At 41.7% G+C, this 14666-nt stretch overlaps 1 protein-coding gene across 3 annotated transcripts in view; it reads right to left on the reverse strand.

The window, feature by feature from the left end:
- Nucleotides 1-14666, reverse strand: part of PHF8 (PHD finger protein 8) — a 90396-nt gene that overhangs the window by 28097 nt on the left and 47633 nt on the right. For 2 of the 3 annotated variants that reach the window (XM_061178331.1, XM_061178330.1), the window contains exons 12-18: nt 13098-13187; nt 11102-11404; nt 10235-10338; nt 5974-6152; nt 5594-5679; nt 4948-5081; nt 4036-4349 (exon numbers count right to left, since the gene is read on the reverse strand). In XM_061178331.1, the coding sequence (XP_061034314.1) occupies nt 4036-4349; nt 4948-5081; nt 5594-5679; nt 5974-6152; nt 10235-10338; nt 11102-11404; nt 13098-13187 (1210 nt within the window). The remainder of the gene's footprint in view (nt 1-4035; nt 4350-4947; nt 5082-5593; nt 5680-5973; nt 6153-10234; nt 10339-11101; nt 11405-13097; nt 13188-14666) is intronic. The other variant, XM_061178332.1, reaches the window with a different exon arrangement.

The raw sequence follows: 14666 nt of genomic DNA on the forward strand, positions 1-14666 counted from the left end.
GCAACAGCCAATTGGAAAATATAATAGATAAAAAGATGCCATTTTCAATAGGAACCAAACTATAAAATAAAATACCTAGTAATAAACTGAAGAAGAGATATACAAGAAAGCCTGAATAAATAGACAGACCATGTTTGAAGATAGAAGGACAAGATGGCCTGTTTTGTGGCTGCTCAAAGGTAAATGGCAGAATGATAGCAATGTCATCCAGAAGTTGCACTGGTTCAAAAGCAATTTTCCCTGGCATGTTGTTTTTAACCAATCAGTGGTGAGTTTTCTCACATTTCAGAGAAAACCTTAGCTATATATGAAGACCTACACACAAAAGCTAAAAATCCTGCAATAGTGCCTCCCGTCAGAGGAAGGGTAAATGGTGGCTTTGTTTTCTACAAAATTAAGTTCTGTTGGGAGAGGAGGATGGTGGAGAGTGCAGCTGAAGACGTTGTGAAGACACTTTCCCCTGTGTTTAAAAACAACAAAGGACTTCCCTGGTGGTGCAGTGGTTAAGAATCCGCCTGCCAATGCAGGGGACATGGGTTTGAGCCCTGGTCCAGGAAGATTCCACATACCACGGAGCAACTAAGCCCGTGCGCCACAACTACTGAGCCTGCACTCTAGAGCCCGCGAGCCACAACTACTGAAGCCCGCGCGCCTAGAGCCTGTGCTCCGCAACAAGAGAAGCCACCCGCAACAATGAGAAGCCCACGCACCACAACGAAGAGTAGCCTCTGCTCACCACAACTAGAGAAAGCCCACGCACAGCAACAAAGACCCAACACAGCCAAAAATAAATAAATAATTTAAAAAAATAAAAACAACAACAAAAAAAGACTGCTGATGACTAGGCTCTGGATCAGATTTTAATTTGATAAAGCTGCTATTTATCTTAAGCAAATGCCCTCAAGAACCTACATCTGGAAGGAGGAACCTGAGCCCAGGCAGAGTTTAGGGATACAAAGGATCCACTGACTACAATGCTGGGTGCAAATGCCGATGGGCTCTAACCAGGCAAGGATTACTATTAGGACTGTCATTATCTGGGCCAGTGTTTTGGCTTCAAAGCCACAGAGATTTTGAGGGGTATACCCCTTTCTTTTTCTTGTAAGCCCTATTATTTTTAGTGTACAAATCTTCAGGACATTATTCAGAAATGTGTATATCCCACTGTAGCAGAAAGGGCTCTGATGAAAGATGTCAGTCTCCATAAATTAATCCATAAATTGCAAATGCCATGCAATCCTAATAAAAAATCCTAATAGGATTTTTCATGGAGTTTGACAAGTTGATTCTATAATCCGTCTGGACTAGAAAAAGCTCAATAATGGCCTAGAAATTCTGGAAAAATAAGAACAAGTAGTTGGGTACCTCCTCATTGAACTGCCTTTCTAGTGTTGCTGGGCAAAGCAGGGAGGGGGAAGCAGACAGAGGTTGAGTGAGTTGTTTGTCCTGAGGTAGGACTAGTGAGACCAGGTCCAGATGCCTTGGCTATAGGTCAATGTGACTGTCTGCTGAAGGTAAGATGGATAGCCAGGGAAACTTGGCAACAAACTAAGACCAATCACAGCTCAACCCAGAGATGATGGGCTTGCTGAACATCTGTATTCTCCTCAGGTCCAAAGCAAGTTATGCAGAGGGGATTTGCCCTACCAGACACAAGGCCTAGAGTAACTAACCTATGAGGTAGTGCCACAGGAGTGGACAAGTTGGTTTTATGGAACAGAATAATATTAATAATATCTAACACACAGCACTTACCATGTGCTGGGCAATGTTTTAAGTGCTTTATGTATAACTCATTTAATCCTCACAACAACCTATGAGGTAGGTACTATTATCACAGAGAGGTTAATTAGCTTGCCCAAGGTTAGATAGCTATTGAGGAACAGAACTGGGAATAGAGTAGAAAAACAAATCCAGGGAATTGCCTGGCAGTCCAGTGGTTATGACTCTGCACTTTCACTGCCGAGGGGGTGCGCTCAATCCCTGGTCGGGAACTAAGATCCCACAAGCCGCTCAGTGCGACCCGCCCCCCCGAAAAAAAAGGAAAAAAGAAAAACAAATCCATATATATATGGGAATTTAGTTTAGGACAGAAGCGGAGCTTCAAATCAGGGGGATAACTGATGAACTAGTCAATCAATGGTATTGGGGCAAATGACCATCCATGTGGAAAAAAATATAGATTCTTACCTTTCACAATTCACAAAACCTAATTCCAGAAAAAAAGCTAAAATTTTAACTTCTATACAAGTTTTAGGTGAAAATATAAGAAATTCTTCTTATACAAAACATAAAATACAAAAAAAAAATTGATAAAGATGACTATGTAAAAACTGAAATCTGCTACATGCTAAAAGATACCATAAGTAAAATTAAAATACAAGCAACAGGGCTTCCCTGGTGGCGCAGTGGTTGAGAATCTGCCTGCCAAAGCAGGGGACATGGGTTCGAGCCCTGGTCTGGGAAGATCCCACATGCTGCGGAGCGACTAGGCCCGTGAGCCACAAATGCTGAGCCTGCGCGTCTGGAGCCTGTGCTCCGCAACAAGAGAGGCCGCGATAGTGAGAGGCCCGCGCACCGCGATGAAGAGTGGCCCCCACTTGCCGCAACTAGAGAAAGCCCTCGCACAGAAACGAAGACCCAACACAGCCATAAATAAATAAATAAATAAATAAATAAAATTAAAAAAAAAAAATACAAGCAACAGACTAAGAGAAAATATTTTTCAACACTTGCAGAATATATAAAAAAACACTCCAACAAATCTAGAATACATAAAGAACTCCTACAAATCAATAAGAAAAACTAACATCTTAAAAATGAGTGAAAAACTGAATAGATAATTCACGGGAAAGGAATAAGGAAGAGCCAATAAACATAAAACAAACTGCAACACCATTTTTTGCCATCAGATTGGCAAAAATTAAAAAGGCTGATAACATCCATTGTTGGTAAGGCTGTGGGAAAACAGGTATATCTCATACACCGCTCATATACTGACCTTTTTGGAAGGAATTCGGCACTATCAACATTTATGTTGTACATACCTTCAACTCAGCAGGTCTAGCTACCTTAGAGAAATGTTAACGGGCACATGGGCACAAAAGGTTATTTACAAGAATTTTCAAAACACTAAAAATTAGAAACAACCTAAATGATAATCAGTAGGAAACAGTTAAACATATGATGGTACACCTATGCTACAGACTACTATGCAGCAGGTAGATCTCAATGCATTGATGAAGTATATCTCTATGTACTGATGTTGAAAGATATCCAAGTAAGTTGTAGAACCACACACACTAAACGAAACTATACCTCTATCTATTTATGTCTACATATGGGTGTAAACACAAGAAAATAAAAGGTATACATCAAACTGATAACAAAGGTTACCTTTGGATAACCTTTCTCAGAGGGGGAAGAGTGTTAGTCAAAGGGAATTTCTGCTTTCTCTGTCTTGTTCTAATTTGGGTCAATGAGGATTAATTTTTTAAATAATATTAAAACAAAAACCTACATTAAAGTCAGCTGCACTATACAAAAAAGTGCTTTATACATTGTAGTACTCAACAAAGTTTACTTTACAAAAAAGGCGTCATCTATTAAATGTGAGAAGCCCACCGAAAAGTCATCATAAACCTTTGCAAGGGATGAACTGAATGACACATAACACAAATGATACAGGTAATGGAAGTAAAATAGGCAAGAGGGAAAAAAGAGTCACCAGCAGTGAAGATTGGACAATGCTAAAAATGGTTAATAGCTAATTATAATAGCTACCATTTTTTGAGGGCCTCCCATGAACAAGACACTGTGCCAGGTGCTCTGTGCAAGCATCATCTCTAATTCTTACATCAACCTGTGAGATATCCCCATTTTACAGATTAAGAAAATACGGCACAGAGAAACCAAGTATCAGGCTTAAGGCCAGGCCTTTGCTCACTACAGGCTGTCCTGGATTGGATTTGGGATTGAGACTGGGGCTAGGGGGGAGCCCTCCTGGCCTGGACTCAAGTGCTCAGCTGCCCTTACTATACTCTGCATCCTTGAAGCATGCTCCCAAGCTGTCCTGTTCATCGAGACTGGCGTTCTCCTCCTCCTCCTCGCTCTCGGTTCTCCAGTATGCTGGCCGCTTGATGGGCCGCTTCCCTGGGGTGCGCTGGGAAGCAGGACTGCTAGACACTGTGCCCAGCCCACTGCTGGAGCTCCCACTGCTTCGGTCCTGCCCCCCGGTCCACCAGGCCTGCAGGCTGGAGGTAGCTGGCGAGGACGATGAGGACTGCAGGTTGGCCATGCACAGCATGCCCTGGATGGCCTCCTGAGTGCTGGGAGAGGCAGGGGCCTCGCTGCAAGGGACAGAGGAGAAATGCTGAGGGAGTTTCTCTAGTTGTCAGAGGAAATCAGTCATCAGAAGAGTCAGGGAGGAGGGACAACAGCTGCCGGGGTCAGGGTGGGAGGAAGGAGGAGAGAACCATCCCAGGCGAAAAACCAGAAAACAAACTAAAGATCAAAATAGTATCAAAGACTATCATAAAAAGGCCAGTCCTCCTTGGCTCAAGTCTCTCCATAGACAGCAGGCAAGATGGCAAAAAGAGGGGTGCATCTCCCTTCCTGTTCACCAATGCTGCATTCTTTCCTTTTTCTTTTTTCTTAAAGCAAGGTCCAGAAAAGGCCCAGCTCTCCTTCCATGCCTCTTCTAACTTCCAAAAAACCCCAAACTTATTACCCTTGAAGTCCGTATATCCTCTCTCAGTCAGATCTTAAGTACCTCGGGACAGATTTCATGTCTACTTTATTCTTTCAGCCCAAATGCCCTGGCTAATTTTTGTCCCTTTAAATGACCCAATTAATATCTACTGATTGGTTGACCTAGCCCTTTGGGTGGCAGGTGGGGGTGTGTGTTGTCTGAACACCTAGAAAGGGGAGATCAAAGCCAGTACTCACGTGAGGGCAGCATAGTCAGGTCCCCCCACCTGCCTGCTGGCCTTGAGCAGATCAAGAATTCCACCAGCTCCACTCCCATTTCCAAGCTTGCCTTCGACCCCTTCTACCACGTCCTCATCTGTTGTATAGTCCTCCTGTTGGAGAAAAAGGATATCACCTCAGCTGCCCAGGGTTGGTCTGGTAAGGCCCCAATACAGGGTTGACAGTCTCACTCCTGATACTAATATCTTCTGAGCACCAAGTATCTACCAAGTACTAAGCAGAATATTTGTTCTTTCATCTTAATCTCCACAGCATCTTTGTGAGGCAAGTCTAACTCCCATTTTACAGATAAGGAAACTAAGGCTCAGTGAAGTTAAATAATTTGTGTAAAGTCACAATCAGATATTCCAAATCAGATACTCTTTCTGCTACATCACACTGCCTTTTATTCTACTCTGTATTAAAGAATTTTAAAAATATTTCAACTAAAGTATAATCTTCCATTTATATGTTCAGGAGCACTTAGCCCACAATCTTTCACTTTATAAATATTTTAGGAATGGAATGCATAGGATGTCTCCCCCACCCTCAGTTAGAATGACAATCTGTATTCTGTCTATGAAACCAGAATGAGCAGAAGATTAGAAACAGGGCAGGCTCCTACCTCAATGTCAAACTCAACTTCTCCTGGTTCACGAACTCGGTTGGGGTCGGAGCAAGGCTTCGCACGGGGCAACTTTCGGGGAAATTCTAGAAAGCAATGGAATGCACTTATCATGAAGCTAAGATTAGCATCTGAGCCAAACACCCAGGGGAAAGAGAATAAGACTATAATTTTCCTGAAAGTAATGACCACAGACGAGTAATTTAGGGAGGTTAGGAATTAGCTTATAAATAAATCTCTAGAGCAAAGGATACATGGAAGCCTACAGAGCTGGTAAATCAGAATGTCAACAAGCTCAGGCCTAAGGTCTTGAGTCTATCAAGTGGACCAAAAACAAACTGAAATGGGCAGGGCAGGAAAGAAAAAGAACAAGTACACACTTGGTCTTATTATCAGGGTCGCCTTCTCCTTTCCCAGTCTCTCGTCAATCTGCAGTTCATCATCTGAATCCAAGTCAAATTCATCCTCCATCACCTGTTCTGCCACCAGCCTAGCCTTGTCTACCTTCTTCGCGATCTTGGCTCGCCGAGACTTGGATAAGCTCTTTACCCTCTTGGTACTGGAGAGAGAGTGAAGGAGAACATAAAAACAGTCACACTCGATGGCAATTCTACCCAAACTGATCTACAGATTCAATGCAATCTTATCTAAATCCATCTAGTTTTGTAGAGATTAATAAGCTGATACTAAAATGTATATGGGCATACAAAGGACTTAACATGGCCAAAACTATTTCAAAAAAGAACAAAGTTGGAGGACTTACACTACTCAATTTCAAAATTTACTATAAAGCTACAGTAATCAAGGTAGTGTGATATTGCCATAAGGATAGACATACACATCAGTGGAACAGACCTGTGAGTCTAGAACTAAACCCTTAAATTTATAGTCAATTGATTTCTGACAAAGGTGCTTATTTAGGCAATTCAGTGGAGAAAGAATAGTCTTTTCAACAAATGATGCTGAGATAAGTGGACATCACATGCAAAGAAATGAATGTGGACTCTTACCTCATATCATACACAAAAATTAACTAAAAATGGATCATAGATCTAAATGTAAAAGCTAAAACTATAAAACTTCTAGAAGAAAATATAGGAAAATATCTTGTGGCCTGAGATTAGGTAAAATTCAAAACATTTGTGCTCCAAAAGACACCATTAAGAAAATGTAAAGACAAGCCACAGACTAGGAGAAAATATTTGTAAATCATTTATCTAGAAAAGGATTTATATCCAGAATATTTAAATAACTCTTAGAATGTAACAAAAGACAAACAAAACCAATTAAAAAATAAGCAAAAGATCTGAATAGACATTTCTCTAATGATGATATATAAATGGCTCAACATTATTAGTCATTAGGGAAATGCAAATCAAAACCACAATAAGATACCACTTTACATCCATCAGAATGTCTATAATCAAAAAGACAGACAATAACAAGCATTAGCCAATACATGGAGAAACTCATAATTGCTGGTAGGAGTGTAAAATGGTACATGCTTTGGGATAAATTTTGGCAATTTCTTAAAAAGCTAAACAGAGTTACCATATGACCCAAAATTTTACTCCTAAGTGAGAAACAAAAACATGCCCACACAAAAACTAGTACTCAAATGCTCATAGCACCATTATTCATAATAGCCAAAAAGCATAATCAATCCAAATGACCATCAACTAGTGAATGGATAAACTAAATGTGGTATATCCACACAATGGAATACTATTCAGCAATAAAAAGGAACAAATTAATGATACTTCTACAACATGGATGAACTTCAAAAACATTGTTAAGTGAAAGAAGCCAGACACAAGAGACTACATATGTATGATTCCATTTATATGAAGTGTCTAAAAAGGCAAATCCATAGAGATAGAAAGTAGATTAGTGGTTGCTTGGGCCTGGGGAAGAGAACCAGGACTGACTGTAAGTGGATATGAGGGATCTATTTGGTGTGATAGAAATGTTCCAAAATTATATTGTGGTGATGGCAGCGTATTCTTTAAATTTACTAAAAGTCATTTAATTGTACACTTAAAACAGGTTAATTGTATGGTATGTAAATTATACCTCAAAAAAGCTGTTAAAATATATAAAGGAAGTAGAAAGAACTCAAAAGTGGCTTAAATAATCCTGTTACACATGGTAAACAATATTAACCAGTACAGACTGCTCAAATAAGCCTTATAGTTAAGAGAAACAAGTTTTTGGTAAATCAGTACACTTGACACATTCAGCAAATAGTCATTTGGTGAACTGGATTTTAGTGAACTAGCTGTTTTATACCTCATAGGGTTGCTGGGAGGATTAATGAGCTAGTGTAGAGACTGACACATGGCAAGTGGCCCAATGGTAGCTAATCTTATAGTTCTCTGAGCCTCACTTTCCCACATTAGTAAAATGGGCATAACGACACTTACCCTCAAGGTTGTTGTGAGGACTAAATAAAATAATGTATGTAAATGGCTAAGATAGAGTCTGACACAGAGCAGGTGCTCAATAAATGGTAGCTATTTAACCTTGATCTTTTATTAACTTCTAATAATGAAAAATCTCAAACATATATAAAATATTAAAAACTCCCATGTACCTATGACCCAGCTAAGTTTTAGCAATTATCAACACACAGCCAATCTTGTTTCATCTACACCTCAGTCCCCACAAAACATGGCATTATTCTGGAGAAAAGACCACACATAATATCATATCGTCTATAAATATTTCTATACCTTGACTCCCTAGGTTCACTTAGCAGCAGCCACTGGCAGGTGCAAGAAGGTAATAGAAGCAGCACAAGAAAGACTGGTGAGGAAGGGAAAAATGTCTCATTGTGTCCTCAATAGCCATTATAGGCTGGACCCTTAGGACTCTCAATTTTCTCTTCCCCAGCAGACCAACCATGGGTTCTAGACAAAGGCAATGCTCAACAGTCTCTCTAATCTTATTCTTCAGTAACTATGTCCTCAAATAACAAGGATAGCTCTGCTGCTTTCAGAATCTGCCCTGCCCTCACACTCCCTTTTCCCTTATTTCCCAGCCAGGTAGACCTACTACACTCACCCTTGGGATCTGAAAACAATCTTTTCCTACAAAAAGGCTGTTGAGGTATCCTTGTCGCTTATGTTCCTATACTGTTCATACTCTGTACTTAACTCTTGACTGCTCCTGTCTGGTGTTTTGAGTGTCCAGATGGTAACTTTTACTGTCTTCCTTTGCCTCCCTACATGTTTGACGGTTTCTGATGACCTACTTAGCTTCTGGCCATACCCACAACCATCATCATCAGCACCACCACCATCACCTTACATCTTCAACTTCATCATCATATTCATAAGAGCGACCATTTATTAAGCATTTACTATGTGCCAGAACCTGTGATAGGCACTTTACATGCATTACTTCATTTAGTCCTCCAACAACCCTAAGGTAAGTTTTATCTATAGAATAGATAAAATGAGGACAGAGAGGTGCAGATACGTTAATTAGCTTGTCAAGGTCACAGAGCGAATACGTGACAGAGCAGGGATTCAAATTCGGGATTGTCTGATACCCAAGCTGGAGCTTTTTGCCAAGATGTGCTTTTATTTTATTCTTTTAGAAAACATTCTGTTAAAAATTATTTTAAGAAAAGTAATATGTGCTCACTGTATAAAATTCAAATGCTTTTGAAGTGAAAATTTCCTCTCTTGCCTCCCCTATTCTACTTTCCAGAGATAACTACTGTTACAAGTTTGGTGTGACAAGTATAAAATATGTGACAAATATATTTATTTGCATGAATGTGTATAAACATCTCTGGAAGGAAATCGTTGACATTGGTTTTCCATGCGGAGGGGAACTGGGGAACAGAGAGGAGTGGGAGCAAAATTTTTCACTACGTATTCTTTCACACTTTTTGAATTTTAAACCGCATAAATTAAATTTTAAACCTCTTCAAAAAGGTTAAATTAAAGGAAAAGGTCTGTATGTTGCTTTTTTACACAAACACACACACACATATGTGCATACGTGCTTTTTTTAAAAATTAAAATGAACTATTCCTATATATTATCTTGCAACCTGATTTTTTCACTTAAAATATATCTTGGAAATCTTTTCACGTCAATAGATAATAAACTCATTCTTTTTAAGTTACACAGTATTCTATTCCATAGATGTACCATAATTTATTTATCCAACCTTTATTGATGAACGTTTCCAATTGCTTACTATTACAAACAGTGATACAGTGACTACTAAATATTTCTCTTTACACACCTGTGCAAATATTTCTGCAAAATAAGTTCCTAAAAACTGAATTGCAAAAGGTATATAAAAAACTAATGCTCTTAACCAGTATGCTGTACTACCTCTTATTCCCGCCAACAGTTCTGATCCACTGACTTGCTGAAATTTCTAGAACTTATATAAGATTTTCCTCAGGATTGCCAATTAGTTCCAGACCTCTCCCCCTTCCCACCCCCAACACTACCATGGTTCTCTGTACTAAGGAATGTTATCTAATAATATCTGGTTATTTCCCCAAGCACAGTCCCTCCCTCACCCATGTCCCAGCCCCAGGTCCCAATTCCATGCCTTGTCTTAGTGGCATATTGCCACCAACAATCCCAGCATCTTTGCTTCTTCTCCCCACCTCACCTGCCATTAGACATCAACAGGGCCAGCGGGCCCTCATTCCCATCAAGGTCCAAGTCTGGCGAGTCATCATCTGATTCATTCAAGCAGGTACCAGTGATGTTGAACTGTAGGAGGAGGAGGCTCAGTTGTCACCTGTCTGGAACTCCCATGTGAATCAGAATGACCAGTTCCCTCTGGTTTCACTGGTCGAGTTCACTGTCAAAACCACCTGAACCAAGGCCTTCTGCTATGCTGTCCCCCCACCCCCAACCCAAATGATCACAGGAGCAGAAGGCTGAGAATGTATGGCTGGCTCAAGGGACACCTATCAATCTTGCAAAACATGTTCCCTAAAAAGAGGTGGAGCATCTTCACATGCCTACGTAGGGCACCACAATCTTGAAGCAAGGTGGAGCCCTGGAGGAGGGCTTTTCTCAAGAACCTGTTCAAGACTCCAACCTGCCACTCGTATACCATGCTCTCAAATGTCATTCCCATCCCAGCATTTCAAGAGTCATCTCAAGTGTCATGTTTACTGAGAAGAGCTCCTGACCATCGCCCCTACCCAGATAGAATCATCCCCTCCCGTGTCTCAGGGTCCCACACACACCCTTGATCGTGGCATCCACAACACTTCATTGCACTCATTTCTTTTTATGCCTATCTTTCTCACTAGCCTGTCAGCCTCTTGAGGGTTATGTCCACAGCACCTATCACAGTGCCCAGCATAGACAAGATCTCAATAAATGCCTGTTAAATGAGTGGGACTGGTAGCCAAACACCAGGGGCCCTAAGGGAGGTGGGAGGACAGGAGAGCCTATCCTTTTTATACTCTGCTCTTCCAAGGGACCCAAAAGGGTTGGGCTGAACCCAAGGGCCAGCACCCACCTTTGCTTTCTGGGAACAGCCTGTCTTCAGTGCCTGATGACTGTATGTGTCCATGAGATTATAGCTCAATTGGCCAGCAGGCCCCAAGGCTGAGCTCTCCTTGCCCTTTCGCTCTGCCTTCTTGAAGAATTCCTTGGGCTTCAGGCCTTTCTTCTTTGAACCACTTTTGGAGGGCAGTGACAGCCTGGACATGGATACTGAAGTGGAATGGGCTGGCCTGGTTAAGGGAATGGAGCCGGCTGGGAAGATCCTCTGCAGCCCAAAGATATTGCTTGTCTTCCCAACGTTCTGTTGGAAGATATCCTACAAGAGTGTTAGTACATGAGGGGGTTAGAGCTTACTCAAGGGTCCACTCTGCACTAAGAGCAGAGGTCTGTTCATGGCACTGGCGGTACTGCCATGAAGAGGCTTAAAGATGCTCCACATATGCACTTATGCACACCCTAGTTTTGGCACAATAAGTCATCAAGAATTTACTGGGTGGCATTTCTTTACCTAGCCATTGACGAGTAAGGAGAAGACGAGCAGAGGAAAAGCTCAGCACTACTGTCAAAACTGGAGAGAAAAAGACTCCAAGAGCAGCTGACATGAGACAGAAAATAACTGAGTACTAAAATGTGTGGTTCCAACTCTAAGGACCACAGGATTTGAGAGCAGGAGAGAGGTTGTAGTCCTAATTCTGCTACTAGCCTCCCACCTTCATCTTATTCATAGCAGTTATGCTTTGATTGGTTGTATATAATGAGCTTCCACATTAAGATTTCATTTGAAAAAAAGGATTTCATTGCTTCAAAACATTTGAAAGCCAATGAAAAAGATATGATCCATCTCTTAAGTCCTCTTCCAACCAGCCCAAAGTTCTGTGTATATAAAACTGGTTTAAGTGGGAAGAGCCAGAGAAAAGGTAGGCCTAAAACCCTGAAGGATTCTGACAGATGGAAGTGGTGGAAAATGAGGTAGGAGGTGGACAATGTAAGCTATGGTGTAGGCAGTGAAACATGCTGCAAGAGGTGAGGCTAGAACCCCAACTTCCCAGTAGCTCACTCTGACCACCCTTCAGCACAGATTTAGTGCCTATATCCTGGGCACTAAATGGAACCTTACAGCTTCTGAGCTAAAGGAAAGTTGAAACTTCCTCAAGTCCAATTCTCCTCTGGTGCCTTTGCTACTTCACCAGCCCACACTGAGTTCTCTCTTTGCTGCAGTCTATTAATAACAATGACTCACATTTATTGAGTACTTACTCTGCCAGGCACTGTGCGAGGGGCTCTATATACATTAGCTCTTAATCATAACAAAACTCTGAAAAGGTGGTGTTATCCCCACTTTACAGATAAGGATACTGAGGCTCTGAAAGGCTTGCAAATGACAGAGCAGGAACCAGAACCCAAGTTTCTCTGAGTCTCTTACCACTGCACCTTACTGTCTCGTGGTATATGCCACCTGTTGAAACATGGCTTTGTAATCATCTTCAACCCGGGAGAACTGTCATTTTGTAGAATGTAGAGACTGAGTCAAAATATTAATAACAACAACTACTACTACTATGACCTCTGCCACCCACGACCACCATGACCCACCAGCAGAATTTACTGAGCACCTACTGTGTGCTAAGCCCTATACTTAGTGCTCAACCTGTATTATCTTACTCAATCCTCTTAATAATCCCTCAGTAGTTATTAGTTATCCCCACTTTAGACATGAGGAAACTGAGGCTCAGATAGGTTAACTTTGCCCAGGTTCCTCTACTAGATTGTGAGTTCTTTGTGGGCAGGCACTGTATTATTTATGTATCCTAAGCACCTAGCCCAACACGTGGCACACTTGAGGCACATAATAATTATCTGAATGAATGAACAAATGAATGAATGAATAGGGTCCTTGGTGGGGTCTTCCCAATCCTTCCCCTGAGCCCTCATGCCAACTGCAAAAGCCTGACCTGCCACTTGAGCCTTGAGCCCTTCCCAAACGCCTCCCCTGCTCCCATGCTTCTTACTTCCACCAGGCGAATCTCCCTAGCCAGATCTTTAATGAGCTGTACGGTCCGCACTGTTTCCGGGATCTCATCCTCGTGGTCTGGCAGAGCCTGTCAAACAAAAGGCATGAGGAATAGATCCACACATAAATGAACAACTGATTTTCAACAAAGTTACCAAGCCAATTCAATGGAGAAAGTGTAGTCTCTTTAACAAATGGTACTGGACTGATCAGATATCCATATGCAAAAAAAGAACTTCATTCCATATCTTGCACCAGACACACACACAGACTCAAAATGGATCACAGACCTAAATGTCAAATCTAAAACTATAAATAAACCTTTTAGAAGGAAACAGAGGAGAAAATCGTTGGGACCTTGGGTTAGGCACAGATTTCTTAGGACATAAAACGTATGAACCATAAAAGAAAAAACTGATAAATTAGACTTATTAAAAAATAAAAACTTCTCTTAGAAAAACACTGTTAAGACAAACCACTGACTGGGAGGAAATATTTGCAAAACATATATCTGATAAAATAAAGGACAGTGTCAAGAGGTGTGAGGAACTTAGTTGTGACTTGAACCACACCCCTCAGCAAGTCAAGAACCTCAGCAAGATCCCTGGGGACAACCCAGCCTCTCCACTTGTGAGGACAGAACTCAATGTTGAGCAGCTACGAGCCCACAGCTAGCCCAACACCAACCCAGGGAGAGACCTGTTGATTGTCTCTCTTTTAATTCATTTGCAATCTTATTTATCAATACATCTTTATGCAGACAGCTCAAACTTTTCCTCTGTGACTTCTTCCACCAGTTTTGACTTGAATTCTGTATCCAGAGGACTGATAAAAATTCCTCAGCATTTCCTCCTTGCTTCCCATGGTTTGATTCCTTTAACTCTTTTAATCCATCTGGAATTTATTTTGGTGGCTGGGCAGTGATGGGGGCTGAGAACCCATGTGACCCAGCTGGATAACCTTGACAGCTCCCTCCTCCCAGCCCAGGGGCTCTGGAAGGGTGAAGGAGCAACTGCTTCTCTTCACAAAAGAGAAGTTGTCTGCACTTCACAAAAGACTTCTTCCATGAGTGTGGGCTCCTCAGTTCTGTGTCCTACTCTCTTCCAGCTCCCTTTGGTCACACTGTTTGGGGCCATCCCTTGGTCCCTGAGGCCATCCTGGCTCAGGACATGAGTGCTTAGGACCTACCCACCTCCCTCCCTTTTGGTGTTCCTGGGACAGAGTCACTCTGAAGTTCACTTCGTGGGAGGGTCAGGTGGGGATGCAGAGTCAGAGATGAAACCCAAGGTAGCCACACCTGAGGGATGTGGCAAAACAGAATCGAAGGCTAAGGCCCAGGTGTAGTTGAGTCCAGGGAGCAAGAGAAGGCCCAAAACATGAAGTCCAAGGATACCTGGGGGGAAGGCTGTCAACAGGAAATGGGGAGATTGTGCACATTTAAGCCTGCAGTGGCTGAAAAGTCTCCTCAGGCTACTGTATGCAGGGGAAGGAATCTACAAAGAGTATCAGAAGCGTAAAAGAATATATTGATATTTCCTATTTTTGTATTTCTTAAAATTGGTTTTTA

The sequence above is a fragment of the Eubalaena glacialis genome, chromosome X, assembly GCF_028564815.1.
Source record: "Eubalaena glacialis isolate mEubGla1 chromosome X, mEubGla1.1.hap2.+ XY, whole genome shotgun sequence".
NCBI classification, from domain to species: Eukaryota; Metazoa; Chordata; class Mammalia; order Artiodactyla; family Balaenidae; genus Eubalaena; species Eubalaena glacialis.